We start from the raw sequence: 24,439 nt of genomic DNA, 5'->3' as shown, positions 1-24,439 counted from the left end.
TAAATATCACGACTAGTCAAGTTTTTAGTCAAGAACTCGACTAAAAACTTGACTAGTCGTGACATTTTGTGAACAGTATCTGACCTGCCAGCCTCGATAGTAGAAATACAAGGCAAAAAAACAATGAATAGTTCTGACCGGTCAAACTCAACGGGTGGAGTTGCTGATAGCAAGCCAAAGACAAAGAAAAGGCCGTGGCCAAAGCAAGAATATAAGAATGCATGCGTGATTTTAAAGCCCTAGTCTAGTAGTCTTGTCTCTTGGTGTATCGACTTTTTCCAGCACTCACCTTATTTTCAGGATGAAACAATCCTTGGTTCATATATGTAATGATCGAAGCAAAAGAGACGAACCCCTCATGTTACTCAAACCAACAAAATACATACAAAACGTATTTTCGTATATACATACAAAATATAACTAAGGACTTAAAATATTGGCGAAATTTTCATTTTTCCCGCTTGACGATATTATCTTAATATACCATGATAATTTCGTGCGATATTTTCGAGATATCGCAATATTTTTAGAAATATCAGAAATTTGGATGAAACTCACAAAATCTGAGTCTTTAATCTCGCGGCCTCACAGCCCAGATTGAGCCCAATTTGTCAATTGGATTCAAAATTCGGAAAAAAAAAGGAACAAACCAACATAAAACATACAAAACGTAGGTACCACAAATATATATTATTATATTTGTGGACATAGGCACACTCACACTCACACTCACACTACTCTTCTGTACCCAAAGTGAGACTTTATCTTCAGAGTTCAGACCAGAAAAAAGTAAGAATTTAATTTGAAGGATGATTCATACTTAATTGGCCGGCCATAACTAGCTGGTTCAGGGAGTATGGGACAAGTGGGGCTCTTGAACACCTTTGCATCATGATCCCATGCTACACTTTTGAATTGTGAAAGCCAACTACTCGTACATGATTGTCTAACTAGATTTCTATAATGCTGGATGCTTCTACTTTCAAGTTTCAATTGTGGACTGTTTAGGATCATCAAATTTTTATTTATTAAAATATATAGATCACGCATAAATAAAATTTGTCCTCAAATATAAATTATTTGTTTGTTTTTGGCACAACCACAAACACATCATACTTTTATACTACTTGATCATTTCATATGAATCATCATGACCATAATATAGTTTGATTATAGTACATGTGGGTGAGATAAGTTAACCACGAATCAATAGTGGTAGTTGCTATTCATATCGAATAATATGATAATCTCAGCATCCACACCATATATAAAGACCAGGTTAAGTCTGTTTTTAAAGATTTTTGGGTCCAATTTAGATAACGACAAGTAGTTGGATTTGAAATTTTGAAGACCAAAACAAAAGCAACCGTTATAAAACCATTTTAAAAAAACTAACTTTAAGAGTAATTTCACATATGAAATATTAATATTGAGGGGAAAATAAGTTGCTTTTATTATTTGATAAAAGATGGGACAGCTGTTTTTCCAGATATTTCTGAGCTAGATACTTTTTTTATTTTTTTTGAAAAGCTGAGCTAGATACTTTTGATCGCCTAAGCTATGATCAACAAGAAAGGTATACGGTAACATCACTACATTTAGTTGATGCTTCCCAACAACATTTCCAGCGTTTTCGGGCACTGTGGGACCTGTCTTGAGGCAAACACGAACCTCCAGGAGCAGGAACATCACAAGGAATTTCACTATTCATCTGCTGTTTCAGGGACAGTTTCGGGCTTGGGTTCTGTTGCCAAATCTCTCATTTGAACTTCGGCAGCATTATCTTGTGCAGAGGGTGATTCAGGGACTACAAGATTGCTCTTTGACTCATCTCCTGGTTGTCTATCTGCATTTAGTGTTGGCTGTGCTGAGGTAGGAGGATTTTGTTGCACAGGGGTGCGAGTCCTGCTTAGTATGTCTTCGCAGATAGTTTCAAAAGAAGTCTGCAGTGACTGAGGGGCAGTTCCTTCCACTAGTTTGCACATCTACCAATAGAATAGGAAGAAGACAAATATATCAAATCTGACATGTTATTGTGATACGGTCAAGGTCAATATGCTCAAAGCCATCGACAAAATTATGTCCAATAATAAATTAATTTACCTCATTATAAAGCTGAGGCAATTTTAAACGATCTGGATCGTTGTCACAAGCTGCAGCTAAAATTTCTTCCGAACCTGCAAGGCATGAATATCAGTTGTCACTGAGCAAATCAAGGCAGAAAGAAAATACCGATTTTGATCTACCAGGAAGTGATTCAAGAAACAGACTGCACTTACCGATTTCTTCAACTCTTGGCAACTGATCGCCCATTTGCTTATCAGTCTCCCCAGTGTATGGCAGATTTGTCCCCATGGTTTCCTTCTCAAGCTCCGCAATCTCATTTGCATACAATTCATCCTGAGAAAATAATTGAAGTGAACAAAAATTCAGGAGCCAAAATCAAATCAAAGGATCATGTTCCTCGCTTTTCTTCTATTTCAGAATGGAAATTATACATCATAGTTCCGATTTCATAACCTTAAACTATTAAATTTCTGGATAGATTTTATGAGAACCTTGGGAGTTATAACAAAAGCAATGATATTTATAAAAGCAGTAATAGTTTAAGCTATTTTCCAATATGCTCCAACACACTGGACAATTTGCCCACATGCAGGTAACAAGAGACAATATAAACTTACAAAGTATTCTTTCTGGGCTTCTGCATTGTTGCCTTTCTCCAAGAGAAGCACTCTTCGCTTGATAAATTCTACCAATCTTCTTTGCATATCTCTAAAATGATGCAACGTAGAAGACTCTTGATATGATTGAGGTTGGTTTACTGGATCAATGGTTCCCTGAACTACATTTTCTCCTATGTCATTTCCATTACCATTTCCAGCAGCGTTACCAGGTGCTTCAGTATTTTGTGCTTTAACCTGCCCTGGGACAGGAAGATTCATAAAAGGAAGATTCAACTCCTGACAAATAACTTCTTGAATCCCCAGGTCCTTGTCATCAACAATAGCTTGCCATCTTCCATAGCCATGCCTTGTGATTCAAGAACAAAAACAGTAAGTGAAGAATGTCCATACTGTATATTTAAACTGACAACTCTGGAGAAATGTCCCAAGAACATTAAAAAAATCAGATTGGCATAAACGACTCAGTTTCAGCATAAATGAAAGTGCTGGCCACTACAACATCTAAAGCTAGATGCAGAATGAGTTAATCATGCCTCCCACTTTCAATATGGTCCAGGAAAATTAAATGTAATGTATATAGTGTGCTGCTAGGGTTAAGAAGTATTGCCCGGATTATGTGAAGCACACTTCGGTAGATAATCAATACATGTGCTGCTATTCTGCTAACAAGACATTAACACACAGAATGATTGACGTACATATGAATGTAAGAGAGGCAGAGAGCTCATATTGATCTATGGGGTTATATTTTGTAAGTTTTGCCTTTGACACTATGCTATGTATGTTTAGTTTTTTACATCATGCAGACAGGCAAATAGATGCAGAAACAAATTGCAGAAAAAGCAACAGCAATAGTAAAAATCATACGATAAATTCTTACTTTAATACGGCACGCAGTAATATTCCATCATGATACTCCTTCCAATATTTGCTACCCTTCAGTCCTGGGTAACGGAACATGATGTCATCTTCATACAAAGGAGCGCCTGGATTTTCTGTTGCAAACTTCGCCTATACCAAAGAAAGAAAGAAAAAACAAAGAAAAATCCAATGGGATGAAAGGTTGGTGGAAACACACTATAGATAAAAAAATAAACGTAGATTAGTAAATAATCCTCTTTACTTGGTTAGAATATATCGAAATACTGGAAATCCAAAGACAATATTGCATACATGAAAATGAAATTAGTATTACATGTGGCTAAAACTTACTTTCTGATGAATCATAGACATAACAGAAATCCGAACAAGTACATCTTGTATCCTGAGTCCTTCTTTAGGGACACCATCTATAACAGTAATACTTTCTTTGTCAGAATGGTAAAATATTGAGAGTAAACATATAAAGAAAGGGCAGATAAGAATGACGGGATTTCCAAGGATTATTACCTGAAAAGGTTGGGGAGTCTGTTAATGGTTGTTCAACTATGTGTTCCAAGAATAGAGTACCATAACTGAAATGAAATTTAAAAAAAATATCAAAACACACCCACAGTACTCGAAGAATATGTACATGTATTTTGTCTCCGATAATACAGAGAAATAGTGTGTTCCTTGTTTAGGGATATGATACAGATGAATGTAAGATAATAGAAAAGTAATATCAGTACGTAACATGAAGCCATTGGAATTTACTAGTGTCACACTGAAATGAATATGAGACCTGAGGAACTGTACAAAAAGAATATCCCATTTGCATGCCAACATACCAACAGAAGAGAATTCCCACCAAGCAATATCTATTTGCATCAGTACCTTATGTTATAGGTGCAGTCAGTTAAACAGGAGACCATAAATAAGGATCAAGAATACAGCCATTTTCTATTAACTTCTAATATAAGATGCAAATATAAAGGTTAAGGAGAAATTGGCCTTTTACTTCCATGATTTTCATAGAAAAAACTGGGAAATTTGTATATGGTAGCAGCTAACAAAATATGAAGAACAGATCCAATCATATAGTATTTATCCATGTGTCCCACTGTAGTATAGATGTAAGTAGGAAAGAGAAGTTACGCTTTTATTTCTTCATATGTCTTCTTCATGCGTGCTACAAACTCCTTCCAATCATAATCCCCCATCCCAAACCTGCAGGGTGTTCCACAAATTCTTGTCAGAAGAATTATATACAAGATTATTTGAAACGTCGACACACCGCTATCACAGAGCCGCAGCCCCACAAGCTGGATACATTCCAGACATTCTTGTCATACAAAATAAACACAAGACAATTTCAATAGATTCGTAGAAACAACCACTTTCACCGTCAGAATGTATATAGATCGAAATGGGAGGTAAGGAGGGTAGGCAATTAATGGATAAACATAAAATATATGCACAAGCACTGGAAAAAAAAAATACAAGTTTAAACGGTACCTCATCAAAATTTGTACAAATGTAGCCCTCTGATTTTGATTGAAACCCAAGACTTTGAATGATCTTCCTTCTCCTTCCATCAAAGGAAGGGGTTCTGCACTATCCACTGCAAAATAATTTATTTCAAAGTGGAAAGATGATCAGCATGAGATCAACTATTTGTCAAATTATTAATACACTACCATGTCTGTCAATATACCGCGACTTCTCTTTTTATTAGGCTTTCTCCCAGAAAGAGTTCCAGAAAGAGGTGCAGAGGAAGCTGTTTCGCCATCCGTCACTTCAGCTTCATAGTTATCATCCTCTCCATCAGAACTTACATCTTCCAAACCAGCGAGATCATCTTCTTCAACAGATACCATCTGAACAAATTCAATACGTAATTGATACAAATCCATAAAGACTAAGATTTTAACAGCACTTTTTGGCATGTCTAATAGTATCTTTACACCTTTTTTACCAACTAAATTGAGAATTTGGATTATTAAAATAATAATAATAATAATTAAAACAGAGGAATTTATATATATGTAGATTAGTTAAGATGATGTTCAAAGAACATGCCCCATGATGCAAGCACACACAATCAGATCCCCATATAGTTTCGCAGCAAAAGCACATCTCTCTTACAAAAATAAATAATAAATAAATCAGCAACTTGAAGAAATACCTGCTTACGACTTCTCTTCCCTTTGCCTAAAGCATTAAATTCTTCAACTTTATGCACTTCATATCTGTCCTTTAACAAATCTTCCCAGAAATTTGTCTTCTCTGAAACGCTTTCTGTAGGTCTACTGTCCACTGCAGCCTTTTCTGGTTCCTCCTCTTCTACGGCCTCTGCTTCGTCAATGTATTCAAAATTTGCAACCTATGGCACATGATGCAGGTATATTTAGTTTAGGAGGAAAGAAGTTTAACAAAAGAAAACAAATCAGGAAACAGAGGGAATGAGATTAAACAATAAAGATGCCTGTTATTGCCTATATAAAACCAAGGAACTACCAAATGTAGCAACCCTTGATGACTAAACATGACAGAAGGAGAACTCCAGACTAAGTTAGCAATTTCTACAGACAGAAACTTCAGACTCCAACAATACACAGATGAATATCTCTTTCCTCTACATGATGGTAAGCTATCTCATCAGAAAGCAGTTCAGAGAAAACAAATTTCTGGGACGAACCAACGAGGGATGAGTGTACCACCGCCCCTTTATTATATTTATATATTATGATAGGTAGCTTTGTTCTATTTACCTTCATATATATACTGTAAGTATTTGACTAAAAAAAATTTATTAGAATACAGCACATTTATGTATATAAGGAAAGAAAATCATGATAAAATGGACAAAGAAGGTAAAGAATCAAGAGTATTACAACCACCCCCCTGCCCCAAATGGGGAAAAAAGGAAAGAGAAAAAATGAACCATTACAATTATGCCATATTTACCATATCACGCAATCAAACAGTTGATTCTAATAACTAGAAATCTGCTGTGGAGAGGCAGAGAAAAAAAAAAAAAAATTATGATATCTTTTATTAATATATTATTTTGTTAATTACTGTAATGCCCCCATTTTTTTCCCTAAGTGAAAGAGGGTGTTATCACTGTTACGGAAAGTTTTGGCCAAAAATGGGGAAAAAACTCACTCTTAATAATAGTATAGATATGATCATTCCAGAGACGGTCAAAATTAGAACCACTTCAAGATTGCACATAGCATGTCTTCCTTTGTGAAATACTAAAAGACAATCTAAATGCTACAGCATTAAATTTAATCATATAGTACCACAGAGAACCAGATTGTGTACAAATTTGTAATTATCCCTACATTAAGATACAGCTATCGTATGTGACTCAACCAAATATACATATTCTGCTAGTATACAATGGTCCAAGCTCATCTAAAACACTATGTAAAAAGTAAAAGAAATGGCCTGACAAACTACCATGCTTAATATATTAAGCTGATACCTTGAGTTACCAAAACAAACACTACTTTCTTTAACGGCTAAGCCCCAGCACATTATGCTATCATCACTATCAAACAGTTTAAGCAATAGAAAACAACTAAACACAATACGTGTGCTGCTAAGGAATTAAGCTTTATGCACATCACCACTGCGTCTTATGCATATAAACTATAAACTTAATGACCTTAAAAATCATAAAATATATACCTTAAAGGCCTTTAAAAATCCATCTTCATCTTCGTCCTCCAACACAGCATCATCATCCCCAGCTTGTTCACGATCAAGTAATCTATCAACAAAGAAACAAGAAGCATAAATAAATAAGTTCGGCACATACATCTACTAGCTGTCAATCGAGAGAATTAAAGCTTGCTACAAAATTTACCTATCTATCGCGGCATCATCATAATGAATTTGACGGGATTTTCCTACTTCATCATTTTCATCAGCAAATAACTCCTTGGATCCATATCTAATGATGTCATCGAGCTCTTCCTAAAGTGAAGTTAGAACCATTTTAAAACTTTGATCAAATTTCATTGGAACATAATGCTTTTGCTCCAATTAATAATTAAGATATTTGCAAACCTGGTTGATGTTTTGAGCCTTTAACCTTCCAACAACCAAATGCTCCAATACCATTTTCTTCTTAGTCAGTTGCATCATTCTTTCTTCAATCGTTCCTCGTGTTATTAGCCTATAAATCATCACCTGCACCCCCAAAACCCCTTTTATAAGACTGAAACAAAACAAAAAAGAATAATAGATACCATTTGAAGTATTAAATCTAACCTTGTTAGTTTGCCCAAGTCGATGAGCTCTAGCCATAGCTTGTAGATCAGCATGAGGATTCCAATCACTGCAGACCGAACTTATATTCCTTAAACTCTGTCCTAAATACTTCCTTCATATCTTTTATTTAAAATGATTTCAGAGTTCCATGCAGTGGCAGACGCAACATAGGACGAGTGGGGGCCATTGCACCCAGTGAAATATTGGACTTTCTTACCTAAGCTATTTGGCCCCCATATGATCATATCTATAGCTTAGGCATATATAATAGTATATTTATGATAAGAGGCAAAAGTTTGAATGGATATGTAATTTCAATAGACAAAAAAATATCTATCTTTAAACAAAGATTGAGAAGCTCTATGTCTTTTTTTCATTTAAAAAATGCAATCCGAGTCTCTCTCTCTTGAATAAACTTTTTTACAGCAATTCAGCCCCAAATTTGTGGATTTATGCAAAGATAGCCTATAATATGACTCTTACTTAATTCAAACAACTATTGCTTCCTATATTGCAGGTCAGTTAGTTCTTCATCTTCTCACTTTGCAGAGGTCAACTATAAATATACTGAACAGCACTGTTTCTGTTCTGCTGTGAAAGTACTGAACTTTTTGTGCAAGGAAATGTATGATTGCAAATGTATGGATTGATTGTAAATGCTTTTGTTTTCTGGGATATGTATTGATTATAAATATTATCATTATACAAAAATTGAAACATTTGTTGTAGTTTTATTTTGTGTTCATTTAAAAAATATAAAAATATTTGCCCCCGTGTATATATATTCCTGTGTCCCCCACTAGTTCCATGATAAAACTTTTTGAAGGATTTCAAAGAGGTAAGAAAATGTTAGTATAGTTTAAATACTTACCTATCATATATGATCACTGTGTCAGCAGTTGCAAGGTTTATGCCCAAGCCCCCAGCTCTAGTGGAAAGCAGAAAGCAAAACCTGGAAGAATTTTTGGCATTAAATCGATCTATCCTTATTTGTCTCTCAGCTCCACCAACTTTACCATCTATTCGTTCATACTGCCATTTCTGAAAAAATTGAAAATTTTAGAACTGTTAGATATAACCAGAAAAGTTACCGACTATTTCATTCTGCAAAACTAGATGCTAATATATAAGAATGTAGAGAAAAAGCAAAATAACTATGCGTTTATACTTTGTATGTACAGTAGTCTTCTAACAAATCCAACATGTGTTGAAATTGTGAATAGATAAGCACCCTGTGCCCTTGCTGCTTAAGTTTCACCAGCATTTTGTCCAATACTTGCAGTTTTCCAGAAGATTCCAAAAGTTGTCTGCCAAATGGTAAAAGAAAGTGGAACCACATATCTCAGAACACCACCTCAGAATGCACAAATGTAGTTAATACTTAATAGAATAACATTCTATGAATTTAAAAAATTCAGACACTATTTTCAACCCAAGCAGAAGACTGGAATAATCTACTACAGCATTATGAACTTCATCAAAATAAATTCACCAACTCCTTACAAAACAAACCAACTTTAGGCAAGAAACAAAATTACTTGTGAGATTCATTGGCATCTTCTATGTCCGGTTCGACTCCCTCTAGCATATAAGCATGACAACAGAGCTTGCGCAATTCCATGACCACATTGATAAGAGATATCTGATAACCACTTGTTAGGCTTTTGTTTGTTGGGGGGGGGGGGGGGGGGGGCAAAAAAGAAGGAAGAAGAAGTAAGAGTTTCATTTAACTACATCCCGCAAAGTTACCTGTGCACCACCACGACGAGTCAGTATCTGATAGTTACGAGTCAGAATTGCTTTGTAATATTCTTTCTGCTTGCTGCTTAATTCAATGCGTAATATAAGTTCCTTCTTAGGAGGTAGTTCTTTCATGACATCTTTTTTCACCCCTGCAGTACCAATAACCAATTTCCACACACAATTCAGCAATTTTTCCCTAGATTGGTTAGAAGAAATTAAAGCAATTAAACTTAAACGCAGTACCAACCACTACACATATTAAACATTAAACTACATCAAAGTGAACAGAACTACAGAAAATACACAAGGCAGCAATGTGTTCAACGGGTATCAGCGACAAATGTTTTCACGTCTTAGGGTTTTAACATAAGAAACCATGTTAACTGTTATCTTTCATGAAATGCAAAACTAAGAACTAATAATATAAAGAAGTCCGGATATTCATGGCATGTGTTGATATGAATGGGTTGGAGTGTGGGGTGATAAAAAATAAAAGAAGACTGAAAATAAGCCACAATAAAACCAAAAATTGAACCACATTAATAGAGTTCCAAAATTTTCTTGAAGATCCAAAATGCAAAATTGTTCCAGACCAAAAATTTCATATTTAGTCAGGATGTCTTCAAGAAACAAAAAGAAAGACTCAAATAACAAAGCTCACAGAGTGTATAACTATAAGTGATGCATCTAAGGAAATCATATGTGCATATGTTATTAGTAGGGCACGTTACGCTTGATAGAGTTTTGAATTTATACTTCTAAGAAGATGAGGAGCAAGTATTTTGTGAAGCCTGGAGATCTGCTCCTCTTGATTTATATCCTTAAACTCTTCCTGGAACTCCTCTAGACTTGCAAACTGCATGTAAAGTACACATGAAAAGGTATGAAATACAAAAAGGCATTTATTTCCAATTAGCTAAATTCAATTTCATAAAGTGCATGGCTCATACTCACCTTGGCAGCATCGAGAAAGTGCATAAGCATGAAAAGTTCGTCCAGATTGTTCTGAAATTGTATAACACATGTGACCACAAGTAAGTTTGGAATGAATAACTTTGATATATGCAACTAGTTTATTTATGTCAGCTAAATCATAAGAGAACACACAAAGAACACAAACAAAATCAAGCTGACTATGTTTTGCGACACCCAGAAAACCCTAAGGCACAAAAGAACGATAAATTGAGAAACAAACCAAATCAGCATTGTACCCAAAAAGAAATTGTAAACGTAACTAGAATAGTTCAATCTTTTCACAGTGACAGGATAGTTGTTAGAAAGTATTAGAAAGGGCAATATAAGGGAAAGCATATCTATCACACAAGACACTACATAATCAACCTGAAGAGGAGTTCCAGTCAGCAATGTGCGATGATTAGTCCAGTACTGCTGTAATGATGAAAACAATTTTGAATCCTTGTTTTTGAGACGATGGCCTTCATCAACAATCTACATATCGATGTCAGCATTAGGCACAAACCAAATATTAAGATATGTATGGAATGTACATATAGAGCAACAGAAAATTACCATACAGTCCCACTTTATCGGTTTCAGTGATGTAGAGTCCAAGTTAATCATCTCATATGATGTGAGAAGGACATCAAACTTGATCCTATCTTGCTTGCTTTCCCCACTGATCTGACCAGATTTCTTTTTCTTGATCTTCTTGTGATTTTTGGGGAAGTAAAATTCGTATTCACGTATGACCGCACGGGCTTGGGAAGAGCCAACATACATAACCTGGACCAAGTGAACTTTTATTCAGAATCACATTTGATTGATGATTGATGATAGATCATATGAACATTCAATGCACTTACAACATTCATTTGAGGTGCCCATGTTGCAAATTCCCGTTCCCAATTTCGTAATGTTGAAAGTGGAGCCACCACTAGATGTGGATAGACTCTCTCTTCAAAGAGAGATGCTAAAAAAGCTATACTCTGTATAGTTTTGCCTGCAACCAAATAAATCTCAAGCTGTTGGTAAAATTCAGCTATTAGGAAAGAAAATTATGCCACAGGGTAAAATAATATATATACTGACCAAGTCCCATCTCGTCTGCAAGTATGACATGAGTTTGTTTGGACCAGGAGAAACGTAAGAAGTTCAAACCTTCAAGCTGATAGGGATGCAGTGTACCTTTATTTACACCAGGAAGCACTCAGGCGTCCATAGTCAAAATAAATCGCAGAGGAAGAGTGAAGCAAGCCAGATTCAAAGTTCATAACAGACAGAAATGATACCTCCAGAAAGAAATTCAGGACTGTGTTCGAACTGTTGAAACTCTTTCTGCTTCTTTTTTGGTTCGAGAGCATCTTTAAGACTACTCTTCTGCTTACCAGACAATTTCTGAGATCTAGACTGTATTTTATGGAATCTCTCTATTTCTGGTTGAAATGTCGAGATATCAGCCTCCACCTCCCAATAGCATTCATCGTAAGGAAGTTCTTTCCACTTTACAAGATATTGCTTCTCATCGTCGCCCCTGCAGAATCCAATAAGAAGCATTACTAACATTCTAGACTTCCCATACAGCACTGAGGTCTTCCCATTAACCACCTCATATTGATTTGAATTTCAAATGAACTGAAGCATACAAACGTTTTCGTGGGCAAATGATATTGGTACTCAATAGACAAAAGAAGTTAGAAACGGGACCTGCAAGCAAGGATCCGATCAACAGTTGTCCATTCGGGTCGAATGGCAACAAATTCATCATCTGTGTTATTATTTGAAGAACTTTGACGATTGAAATTGTTAACCTTCTGCTTTAGACGTGGGTACGTCTTGAACGCTTTGAAAAATTCTTTCTCAGGAATCCTGAAAGAAAATAATTTGGCAGGTAAATGGAAATTCTCAAACTGACAATTGTCACGTAAAACTAGCTTACTACCCAAAATGGAAATAGAATTTTCCAGAGTCGCACGAAAGACAACCAGCTTGCATTTAGGGATGGTTTTCAGAGTGAGAGAACCTTAATGTCAGCCAGCCACTATTCTTAAAGAGAGTATAAGAGATCCAGCAAACAGATTTAACCCCTCTACATAGAGATAAGCTGAAACCATTAACAATTTACCATGTGCAATGTAGATATGATAATCCCTTCCACTTCACAAGATATTGTTTAACAAAAATTTGCTTTGAACCCAGCTTTGAGGCGTCACTATCATCGGCCACAGTAGGTCGCATTTCACAATCCAGAATCTTGTCGATGTCAGTCAGAGGGCTCACCTGCAAACATAGGAAATTTTGTTCTCAGCCATCACCAAAGCATTTCATCTGTAGCTGGTTTAATAGAAGCAAAAGTAGGCAAGGAAACATACACATTCCGGACATCGCCAGCTGTCAGGGAGAGGAGCCTTTAACGGGGGAAGTAAACACTTAGCATGATATGCATAGTTGCATGTCTCACATTCCATAAGATTCTCGCTTTCCCCACACGCTTGACAGGAATTATCTTTCTACATACCCCGAAAAAGAAAAAGTATAAGAAAATACTTGTTGTAATTTGTAAATTGAAACAAACTATGGCAACACAATAGACTTGAAAGTATTATTAGTTATCAAAGAAGTGATAAACAAACCACATCAGTCCTAACAATCTTCTCAAACTTTTCCTGAGCACTTCCAGGTTTTCCAGTCCCAAAATCACCATCATCGTCAGACTCGTCAATATTATAAATTGGCTTTCGGTCTGATCGAGTGCGCAGCCTCTCAACCAAGCTACTCATATTCTGCAGAGTGAGAGTAGATATTGAATCAGCATTCAATGATATGCAAATAGTCATGCAATGCTAAAATGAAAATATGGGAGAAAGCTGTAGCGAGGCGTAAGTGAGTCCCCCACCCCCACCACCTGGAATCCACACTTAAGAAATCTCCAAGCTTCCACCTTAGTTGATCAAGCCTTGGGTCACTGGAAATCCTAAACCTGACAATTCTAAGTCAGTAACTTTCTAGGGCCGAGCGACCTATATAGCATTTTCGACCAATCATGAATCATGTAAATAGTTTCAATGAACCACTAACTTTCACAAGAAGACACAACTCCATGTTTCCTTGAATTAAACAAAGCATAAATCAGTGCCAACAAAAGTAAGTCTTGAATCATGATGATTCATTATCCTTAGCACTTGGCAGCAATAACCACAAAATGGCAGTGCTTCATTTGTAATATACCTAACCCAGACCAAACCACATAGCCTTGGCCTTCCTTGATACTAGTACCACAAGTCCACGCATCAAACTAGTGACGACCAGCCTTAATTGGAATTTCTATACATCCAACAGGTTCCAAACAACCTCACCACAAACACAAACTCAGAACAACAATTATCTATATATACTTGCAGACAATATTCATAATATAAGCTTACCAACACAGCAATCTAATTCAAATGCCAAGACTTGAGACTTGTCTTCCTACAGTCTAAGAATTCCATCTAATTCAATCAAGTTGTTAGCAACATCCAGAGAACTAAATCATTCCAGCTCTTTAACTATAATTAAACGTATTGAATTTGAACCCAAAGCATGATTATAATTCAACGTCATTGACAACTCCGCCTAACAGACTGCGAATTGAAGACACAAAATTCAGAATTGGACCACCATTTCTTAGGTTGAGACCTAGTGAAGTGCTCTGTGTGTGAATGAATGGTAAGAGTGAGCTGAATGTAAAACGAATTAGAGAGAGTTACCGGAGTTTAATGGATCTGGGGACCAAATGCCTGAATTCCCTGAGCTCCGAGAACCAGAGTTCCGAGCGGGTTCGATAAACTGAAAGAGGGGTAAAAAAAAACAATGTGAAAGGCGGTGTCGTCACTCGAGGATTTAGCGTGACCTTGTTGATTTACTGGGGGGTTATATAGCCTTGGCTTCGAACCAGATTTACCTTATTGTTTTGGGGATGAAAATATAATTTGGTGGAAGAACAGGGGTTGTGTAGTGAATTAGTGATGATGCCACTTGGGTGCCATGTGAGTGTATGGTAATATCAAAACTTTGGTGGAAAACGTTCTGTAAAGCATGGTTTTTTTGTTCTTAGAAATGAGATGTGAATTTTGCAGAGCATTTACCATTAAACCCTAATGCAGAAAGTTTTTGTTGATTTACTTCGCTCTTTTATGAATAATTGTTCGGGCAATGACGTTTTCTTTGGCTTGAAATTAGGTTTATCTTGTCTTATGAATGATATTCTCATTGTTATAGTCGGTTGAAAGAAGAGAAAAATTTACATAATAAAAGTTTATAATTGATTTTGCATGATCGGATGAATTTTATTACGTTTTCAATAAATATGTGTTCACTTTAATTAAAATATGCTACTTCTTGCGACGATCTCGCAATATACTTTACTTTTAGAAGCACGCCCCATTTTTTTGTGTCGATTATGTTACGTGTGTGGTAAGTAACGTGCGCAGTAATTATGATTATAAACCAAATGTACAATGTACGTGTGTCAAGTGTTTGGCACATCCCACTGAGAATATATATATATATATACAGATTCTATCCAGAGCGGAGTTCCGCTTTGAAAATTAACAAGTTTGTAACATCAAGTTTATTTAGTTAATGCTTTACTAATTTTCACGTCCAACAATATGAATGCAAATTTCTCAATACTTACAACTCTGCAAATGCATGCATCTATTTCATGATTTGTGTCTTCACAGTTCATCACAAGGTCTTGTAAGCACTTTCCTAAGTACCCAAATAAAAAAGTTGAGAAAACTATGAATACGGGAAGCTCATAGGAAAAAAAATTACTTAAAATCCTTATGGACCGTTTTACAAATATTCTAAAATTGTACCCATATAAAGCGAGTCATTCTAATGAGGACCACTAAAATGAGGACTAGTTAAAGATTTTTGTGTTAGATCCACTTTTCAATCACATTTTCGCAAATCAACCATTAGATGTTTAGATATTTATGTGTAAATCATTTATGCAATTTTTCAACCAAATTGAAAATCGTGATTTATCAGTTATAAACATGAACGGTTCATGTTTGACAGATTTGGTTCATCAATTGATTTGATCTAGTTCGATACCTTAACGATTAGCAATTTGAAAGAAAATTTTCAGAAGTGATCTGCTCATGCATACATAAATATATAACGGTTGATTTGCTGTAATGTAATCGAAAAGTGAGTCTCCAAAACCGTTGATTAGGAAGTTCTCAATTAGTCCTTATTTTAGTGATCCTCATTATAATGGCTCCCCTCATATGAAATACGTGTTTGTATGCCAAGTTTGTGACAACAAGGTTTTAACAAAGAAGGCAAACTAATAACTCAGGCTGGATTTCTTAGCTTTTTTAGGAGTAATTAATGCCCCCAAATCATGCTCACATGCAAAAATGATGAATTTTCCTTTTATGTTCATATGTGAAAATTATGAGTTTTCCTCCTCTGCTCATATGTGAAAATTAATGAGTTTTCCTTTCATGCTCAACTATGAAAATGAGGAGTTCTCCTTTTGAGGATAAATTTTGTATCATCCAAGCAGAATACATGTTATCTACATCATAATCTCATAATAATTTGAAGCTTGATTAAGATATAAATCTTAAGCATATCCAAGTCACTTCAATACAATATCTACAGAAAAGGAAAAAAAGAAGAAAAAAAACTTTAAAAAGAAAAAAACAATAATAAGGGAAAAAATAAAAAAATAAAACTTGAAAATAAAAAATAAAAAATGCGGTGAGCGTGGATCGAACACGCGACCTTCAGATCTTCAGTCTGACGCTCTCCCAACTGAGCTATCCCCGCGACTGGTGGTTAATCAAACACTTGAAAAATTAAACTTTGGCTTGTGATTTACAATTTCCAGTAAATAACTTTAACGAGTTCAACAATGAACAACTGAAACATTATCATAATTAATAGTAACATGTCCAAACTCAGATGTTATTACTCTGCAGAGGCCAAGACTACACATGAGGTCTTAATCACACGAGGATAACAGAGTGCCAGAATCCAAGTTCAAGAAATTCAACTATATGAAGTTTTGCTCCCTTTGAACCCCAAAATACAAAATTTAGCATTCATCAAATGCCGAAGGCGAAATTGTTTATTTTCTCAACGGGGACTCAAAAGCAAGAGAAGAAAAACGACATGGTCAGAAAGAGCAGCAAGCACCTGATGTAGGTTGCAAAGTATTATGCAGCTTCATATTTTACAGGAAAACTGCTTCCATTTATCCTAGAAACTCTTCTTTCAAATGCCTGAAAAGCATTTCAGAAATCTAAACTAAACATTCTAAGCTACCGTCCGGCGCAACCTGACTCTGCTTACGTTTTATAATAAAAGGCAACATATATGATATAACCTTCCACTGTGTAAAAAGATGTATCAAGTATACAAAGAGCGCATGTCATGGGGTGAATAGTCTCCAGAATAAATGGTTGGATGGAGCTGAATGTGGCGATCATCGAATGAACCTCCCTTTGACAAAGCAAAAAGACCTTTGAAGCAAGTAAACAGGCCTTGTATTCCCCATATATGTGAGAAAACTCTCAAAATCGGTGAAGAGCAGGAGCTCATATCAAAGAATAACTATCTATCTACCTATCTGTTCAGAGGCTCTAATTGAACTTCCATTCTTCCTGATGTATGTGATTCTTTCTCTGAATGTATTCCATTTGGGCTCAACAAATCAACAGAGTCATCCTCCTCAAGGTTCCCCAGCACCCAATTGCTTCTGCCGATACTTCTATTCCTCCTTCTTTGCCTTTCATAGTATTCCAGATATATTACTATCAATGCACAGATCAAGAACCAAACTATCAAAGCTAAATTTAGTCCATCAACATTTTCGCCGCCATATCTATCACCTAAATGCTTCAGTCCTGTGAAAAGTGCTCCAAAACCTACTACAATGGCAGATCTGCCCCCGATCACATGAAGATACTCCCATAGAAGCCTTTTTGAGGAAACCAGCTCTCCATTATTTGGTCTCTTTGGCCTTAGGTATGCATTCACTGGTTGCATACAAACCAAAAGTATAGCCGTAGTTCCAAATTTAACATGTAATGAGCCGAAAAAGAAACCACGGAGCTCAGCAACGGCAAAAAGAAGGGCAAGTAGAACGATTACCAAACCTGAGTACTGCAAGTATACATGAATCCGGTACCAACCATCACCCTTAACATGTTTTAAGTATCTAGCCGCCAGTATTCCACCAGGAAGCAAGATAGCCCAAGCGAGAAACATCATAAATCCATGCACTGCTAATACTGGCTGTAAATCCTGCTCTGCCTCTGCAGAACCACGCATAAGCAGCACCCTTATAGGCCTACTGCTGGTGGCAAAATGCATGTTTTGATCACTAAGATGATCATCGGTCCATGTAGCACCCATTGCCCATATAATTTTAAGAGGAGTAGTTGGATCAATTATGTTTTTACACTCGGGCTTATCACTCTTACCACATGATGGTTTCAAAGGACGAGTGAACTCGAACGTAATGATCCCATTTTCTGACCTGCACCTCACGTATGTCAAATTCTCATGTGTTGGATGCACACTCGAGGCATCCTTTCCATCAATCCAGTAAGTATTTACCCGCCCTTTGCCAATATTATCAATCCAACCCACATAAGCATAGCTGTTCACCATTCCCCTACCAAATCCTATTGCCACGAAACCACTTTTCTTCTCACCCCGGACTGCAATAGATATAGAATCATGTGCCAGTGTCCAAAATAAGGTAACTTGCTGATCATCCAAAATCACACTGTTATTATACATATCTGACAGACCCCCATCAACCACCTGTACCTTCCATCCCATTTTCTGGTCATAAAGAGATTGATAGTACACTAGGTCTGGGGTATTCCTGTCTGGTGCCCAAATTAACTCCTTGGGACTGGCTTGAACTCCTTGAGCTTCCGATCCTCCAGCATACACAGTCTCGCTTGCATTCCTCAGTGTAGCATTCCCACCAAGAGGATCTGAAGTAATGTAGAGAGCAACATCATGCCCAGCTTGTATTGAAAACGTGACCGGCACCCCTCTTTCAACTCTCAACACCGGAGCCTCTTTCTTGTTAATGTAAAGAACCTTTGAAGGGTTCGGAGGGTCTGGATAATGCACTGCCTGGCCGGAAGTAACCACAAGCGGGGCCTTTGCATCCGCAATAATGAGGTGCTGATCCTCCTTGTCATCGGCCTCTATAGGACCATAACAGTCATCCACATGCTCAGACACATTGAGCTCCAAATGGCCATAAACCACATCCTGGGGTCCCCCATGGTTTTGGGGAAGATAGTAAGGCTGAAGAGTATCCGGTGGCCTGATCGGCCCCACGGCCCAAATCACCGTCCTTTTCTCGGTATGCTTCACCGCCAAATCATACTTTTTATCAGCTGATTCCAACGGCCTCTGGTACCTAATAAACGACACGGCGTCCCTCCGGTGGCCGTAAACCAATTTGGTATTGTTCACCAAGCCATTCGGGGCCGTCCCTTCGTATCTTGTATCGGGGCACACCCCTTTGACGGAGCCGTCCTTGTACACGGTGCACTCGCTGTACTTTGTGATGTAAAAATCATCCACAAACGGCATTCCGTCCTCCTTGAATCCGGCGACGGCCACGTCAGCTCCGAGCATAAACTGGTGTGTGATATTCGGGCGGGCCCACCCGAAAGCCATGTAATTCGTCGACCCGGTGGCAGCCTCCAGCCCAATGTCAATCACATTCTCCTCAGGACGCAGTGTCCATCTAACCCTAAAATCGTCGGACAAACTCTTGCAATTCACCAACATAGTCGGCTCAGTGTGAACCTGACCGGTCCCATTCCCTGAATCGCTCGCCGGCGACGGAGAAGGAGCCAAATCGGAGCTGCCGGACGATCTGTTTACTACATCCCGGAGCACGATGTGACCGAAGTCGGAGGAGGTGGGGAGGTCCCAGACGGCGAGGACTTGGATCTGATTCCAGGTGACATTGTCCCTCAGGCGCACAGTGAAGCTCGCGCTTTTGTATGTCTCGTTGAGCTTCTGGTCGGAGATTACGAAGCCGGCGGTGAGATTATTGAAATCGGGGGCGACGGCGCCCCACCAGTGGACGTCGGAGCCGGAGAGCATGTCGAAATTGGAAACCTGGAAGGAGCAATCGTCGATTATCTTAACGGAGCCTCTGAGCTGGTGCTGGAGCATTTTGAATTGCGATTCCAAGTTGACGAGAGGGCTGGTTTTGGGGCAATTGGAACCCGGATCGGCATGGCAGAATGTAAGGAGGAGGAGAAACCCTAGGAAGATGGTGGCGGTGGGCTTGCGAGGCATGAGGGGTGTGGAGATCCGGATCCAGATCGGATCTTTGGTTTTCGGGAGTTTGGGGATCCAATCAGCAGTTGCTATGTGTAAACAGGAATTCAAAGAGAGAGAATGACAGAATCACACCTGGTGATGTTGATCGGCGAAACTAGAGAGATGAGGCGGAGGCTCGCCGGTGATGCTCCGGTTATTCAGTGGTTGCTTTGTTGGGTAAAAGAGTAAACAAGAGAAAATGGGGTGACTTGTTGCGTTGCGTTGCGGAGTGGCACTTTGGTGCGCCACGTTCTCTCTGGAGTTTGAAGTTTTTTGGGAACAATTTCATTTAGATCCACGAACTATTTGTTATTCGGTGGCCAGGTGTCTATCGTTATTGCTCATACTCATACATGGTATTCGTTATGTTTATACATTTTTCATGTATTTTATGGTATTGGTTCGTTTTATACGTTCTCATCTTAAATTAGAGACCGAGCAAATATAAATTCTAGAAACATATGCTTCATTTTCAAGGCTTCAGCGCGTCGGAAGGTCTTCGGTATACAGCGTTTAACATAACTGACTCCATACATGGAGGATTGAAATTGCATAATTGTTGAATGTGAATTTGCACCATCATGTGTAAAAGAATTTTCGCGTGGAAAACAACTGTTACATGATGAGTTGAATCCAGAACTTTGCACTTAAATCAGAAACTCGAGCCACGAGACAAATAGTCATGAGCATGAATGAAATGCTTTTGATTTGATTATCTACCAAGACCAACACTATGTTATTGGACGTAGCTTTTGGAAAAAAAAAAAAAAAAAAAAATTGTAGACCTTGTCTTATGCGGACGTTATTTACTATAAGCAATAACCTCGAAGTCTTCGAATTTGAGATCATGAGATGCCAATATTTAAGCCTTGTGCAGTTTTGCTTGATGTTTCGTTAGTAAGAAATGCATCAACAGCCTGTGATTTTCATCGTCAACGCCACCCAATGTGGTAGTCACAACCTAAAGGGCGCACAAGCCAATCAGAAACTAACTGTTGTCTTTTCAGACTTCCCATTGGCCAATCAGCACAGATGAGCACTTCTGCTAAATGACAGAATTACCGGAGAAAACTAGAAGCTTTCCGGTGAATCAATTTCTGCACTTGAACTGCAGCCTGTAGATTTTCTAAATAACTGCTTCTTCTTTAGGCACCACGAGTTCTGCCGACTCTATACTTGTTCAGCCACAATGTTACAGAGACAATGCTTTGATTACAGCACTATTCTGTTCAGCGAATTAGAAGACTTAAAACGTCCGCAAAACCCTATTTTTAAGTATGAAACTACAAATGAGCGAAACAATTGTTGCTGTTCATACATTTGGGATTCTTGTTAATGAGAACTACGATTAACCAAAACCTCGTTATACCATATGTGCAACACAGACGACAGATTTGAGTTTAGAGAAGATTCAGACCACAGATAATCTGCTGCTTCTGCCAGCTTCCCTTCATTTTGTTCACTCACTACTCTGTTCAAATTATGCACCAACGAAATGACATGAAGGTATCTCACTGCTGCCCCCATACTTGCATACAGATATTTAAGGAAGATACATGCATGATAATTGATCAAAGAACAACTAGCACCTTATAAATAACTGCAGAATTACAAATTATCCAAGAGAAGCAAAGAACAAGAATGCATAGCCTTCCAAGACAGAAAAGAAATGCACAGGCTGAAGAGAAAGAGGGAAAGAGCTAATGAAGCAAGTTCACTGGGGAAAGTGACTCATTAAACGGAAACTTTTATTGAAACACTAACTGCAATAATTTACAAGAAACTCAACGCTACAGAACCAGTTAAGGTTTCAGTTACAAGCAAGCAAAGATGACAAGTTAAAACTAAAACAGCAACTCTTTTGCGAACAGTGTACAAGGAAATGCTACATGTCTCACACTCAATAGTCTACAAATATTCATCAATCTTTTTGACAATTATTTTCTTTCAATTAGTACTCTGTCCATTTTCAACACCCAGACCATACAAAACACCTGCATATTTCTCGGTAGAGCCACTGAAGAAGGTATCCCTCAATTTCCTAAAGGTGCAAGCTGTAAGCAAACTGTCCGAGCCTGCTTGATGGCACACACCAACTCTTTCCACATCCAACAGTTCTGCAAGCTTGTTCAACCCACCATGGAGGCTGTTGCAAAACTTCATCAAATGCTTGATATCATACACCATTGGGAAGTATATCTTGATCAAATCAAAGAAACCGGCTTGCGTGTCGGGCAAACTCCTACAAGTCAATAGCTTGAGCAGGTATCCAAAATCATACCCGCTATGGAAGGTGACCCAATGCACAGCATCATTCAACACAATCCCTGAAGACATCAAAAGCTCAGCAAACCGATTCACATCAATACCCTTCTCGCTGTTCTTCTTGAAGTCAATCCCACATTGACGCAACAACTCAATGGAATCGCTGGCAAAGATGTCCTCGGTGACATTGAACTCGCGGAAATTGAACTGCCAAATGAAAAAGTTTTCGGTTCCACAAGTAGGCAGGTTCCCATTCTCATCCGAGAAAGTGAGGCCCAACTGAATCAATTTCAACATATCAACATTGTCTTTCAGGGTCTGATAGTTGTAATCACTGATGTTCTTAAAGGCCCCCACAGGGCGAAGAACCACCCCAGGGAACTCGGTATCCATAGCAACATAGTTATACTTGTCAACAATACCACGGATTATATGAAACTCTTCCTCAAGATTATCATTCCACACCTCCCGGATTTGAATCGAATCCCCTTTCGGCAAAATTGACATTTCCAATCTATCAAATTAAGCAACACAGCGACCAATACTCTCAGACCCAGATCTTTAAACACACCCTAATCGCTCAAGAACGAAAACCTCAACTTGGATTAAGAAAGTTTCCAGCTTTCAACCAGATCTAGACCAAACCCAAATAAACAAGATATAACAAGCAGACAGAACCTCAGAACCTGAAGTGAAGATCTTCCAGATTGAGTCGCTGCAGTTCTCGGATCTGAAACAGAGAGAGAAAGAAGGCGTGAATTAAAGAAGAAAAGCAGTGACTAAAGAGAGTAATAGTGAGAAGCGTAGTGATTAGCAGGAGGGAACAGAGATCTGACCTTGGATGTGTGAGTTTGAGGGTTGAGAATAACGGATCTGGGAGTTGGGAACAGTGATTTGGGGGTCTCCGGTTAGGAAATTGTAGGTCAACGAACCCAGAGGAGAAAGAGGAGGGTGAGCAAGAACGTGGCTTCAGACCTTTACTGGAGGGTGGGTTCTTAACGACTGTGAGGGACGGGGGCCCGATAACTGCAACTGAATGGATGAAGCTCACACGAAACGACTGCGTATCGTCCATTGACGCTGAAACGACGGCGTTTGCTAGGGTCTGCAATGCATTATTGGGTTGAAATTTTTTATTTTGTGTTTTTTTTTATCATGATCACCCTTTCTAAATCATTTGATTGACAGTATGCTACCTTATAAATACAAAAGTTATCAGTACCGTGTTATTTATGTGTCAAAGCTGTATCATTTAGAATTTTACTTTGTGAAATGATAGGCCGACTTTGTCAATTATATTCTCAGCTGAATTCGTTAAAATTTGAAGTGATAGACCAATCAATACTTTCGGGGAGGCTTTTGCTACATTTCTTCATTAATTAGGCTAACTGTAACGGCTTAATGCATGTAAGAATGATTGAATTCAAACATCATTTAATTAGATATGAGAATAAAATCAGTGGATATGATAAATCAGAGCCAAATATACCTAACATTAATACTTGACAAACGAATATTTGCAACTTAAATTTATAGGAGGAAAAATATCTATATTTATTGGCTGAAATACATTCTTATCCGAATTAATGTTTAGGGTCGTACTTGATAGGCTAGTGCAGTCAACGCGTTGAAGTCACTTACTCGTTTTCAGCCCAACTTGTGGCCCTTCCAGAATAAGAGGGAGGGTGAGCGAGCAACACTTGGGCTGCTCTACTCCAGTGTGAAAATTTGGGCCTTGTCATTATAATACACAAATACGAACAAGAAGGGAGACGAGCACCGATTGTTGAAAATGAAGCTCCTCCTAACAATCATGAAATTAACATATAGTTAAATAGTTTATAGTTTTTCTCAGACACATATGGTGCTTGATGACTGAGGGCCAAGTCAATAAATATGGAGCCACCACTTGTAACTTATATCTATCCTTTCAACAATAAAAAGAAAAATACTATGATAGAATACAAATACTGAATTTTTTTTTTATTATTAGAACGTGATGTCCACTCTTCTTTTGGTGCCATGCTGATTTAATTTGATACTCAAAGCTTGTATAACAGTTTTTATAATTGAAAACAATCTTGTAATTTCAGTTCCAAAAAAAAAAATGCTTGTATAACAGTATCATTTTTGGAATTGGGTGAAAACGATAACTAAATAAATAAATAGAAACAGAAAATTGAAAGTTTCTAACATTAGAACATGCATTGTTTTTATTTTATCAATTTCCCTTTTATATGCTTTTTCCTCATAATTTACATGTCCCTTTTATTTGT

General features: G+C 37.7%; 3 protein-coding genes and 1 non-coding gene across 8 annotated transcripts; all 4 read right to left on the bottom strand.

Moving 5' to 3' along the window:
* Nucleotides 1-1,416: 1,416 nt before the first annotated feature.
* LOC133736458 (CHD3-type chromatin-remodeling factor PICKLE-like) lies at nucleotides 1,417-14,430 on the bottom strand. 5 transcript variants are annotated; one of them, XM_062163945.1, is made up of 32 exons: nucleotides 14,282-14,417; nucleotides 13,429-13,512; nucleotides 13,166-13,315; nucleotides 12,905-13,042; nucleotides 12,658-12,812; nucleotides 12,240-12,401; nucleotides 11,825-12,066; nucleotides 11,625-11,720; nucleotides 11,399-11,535; nucleotides 11,106-11,318; nucleotides 10,917-11,024; nucleotides 10,530-10,580; nucleotides 10,332-10,431; nucleotides 9,582-9,724; nucleotides 9,371-9,474; nucleotides 9,001-9,139; nucleotides 8,704-8,873; nucleotides 7,833-7,899; nucleotides 7,629-7,751; nucleotides 7,426-7,535; nucleotides 7,248-7,329; nucleotides 5,734-5,931; nucleotides 5,263-5,425; nucleotides 5,064-5,169; nucleotides 4,704-4,775; nucleotides 4,077-4,141; nucleotides 3,900-3,976; nucleotides 3,568-3,698; nucleotides 2,685-3,033; nucleotides 2,280-2,400; nucleotides 2,104-2,177; nucleotides 1,417-1,985 (listed from the first exon to the last, which is right to left on the bottom strand). In XM_062163945.1, the coding sequence occupies exons 3-32, from the start codon at nucleotides 13,310-13,312 to the stop codon at nucleotides 1,704-1,706; spliced, it is 4,125 nt and encodes a 1,374-aa protein (XP_062019929.1). In that variant the 5' UTR covers nucleotides 13,313-13,315; nucleotides 13,429-13,512; nucleotides 14,282-14,417; the 3' UTR covers nucleotides 1,417-1,703. The 5 variants fall into 5 exon arrangements, with proteins under 5 accessions (XP_062019929.1, XP_062019931.1, XP_062019930.1 ...); XM_062163947.1 differs by having other exon boundaries at nucleotides 13,438-13,512; XM_062163946.1 differs by having other exon boundaries at nucleotides 13,429-13,506; nucleotides 14,282-14,398.
* A 1,855-nt stretch (nucleotides 14,431-16,285) lies between these two features.
* TRNAF-GAA (transfer RNA phenylalanine (anticodon GAA)) lies at nucleotides 16,286-16,358 on the bottom strand. The gene has a single exon. It is a non-coding gene; the product is annotated as a tRNA-Phe (tRNA).
* An 86-nt stretch (nucleotides 16,359-16,444) lies between these two features.
* On the bottom strand, nucleotides 16,445-20,212 carry LOC133736284 (cytochrome b561, DM13 and DOMON domain-containing protein At5g54830). Its single transcript, XM_062163736.1, has one exon. It carries the CDS (start codon nucleotides 19,872-19,874, stop codon nucleotides 17,157-17,159), a length of 2,718 nt encoding a protein of 905 aa, XP_062019720.1. The 5' UTR covers nucleotides 19,875-20,212; the 3' UTR covers nucleotides 16,445-17,156.
* A 1,413-nt stretch (nucleotides 20,213-21,625) lies between these two features.
* LOC133739217 (probable CCR4-associated factor 1 homolog 7) lies at nucleotides 21,626-23,222 on the bottom strand. Its single transcript, XM_062166954.1, has 2 exons — nucleotides 23,000-23,222; nucleotides 21,626-22,893 (listed from the first exon to the last, which is right to left on the bottom strand). Exon 2 carries the CDS (start codon nucleotides 22,668-22,670, stop codon nucleotides 21,846-21,848), a length of 825 nt encoding a protein of 274 aa, XP_062022938.1. The 5' UTR covers nucleotides 22,671-22,893; nucleotides 23,000-23,222; the 3' UTR covers nucleotides 21,626-21,845.
* Between the last annotated feature and the right edge of the window lie 1,217 nt (nucleotides 23,223-24,439).

This window comes from Rosa rugosa, chromosome 3 (genome assembly GCF_958449725.1).
Source record: "Rosa rugosa chromosome 3, drRosRugo1.1, whole genome shotgun sequence".
NCBI classification, from domain to species: Eukaryota; Viridiplantae; Streptophyta; class Magnoliopsida; order Rosales; family Rosaceae; genus Rosa; species Rosa rugosa.
Note: the sequence above shows the minus strand (reverse complement) of the source record. Positions and strands in the feature narration are given on the sequence as shown.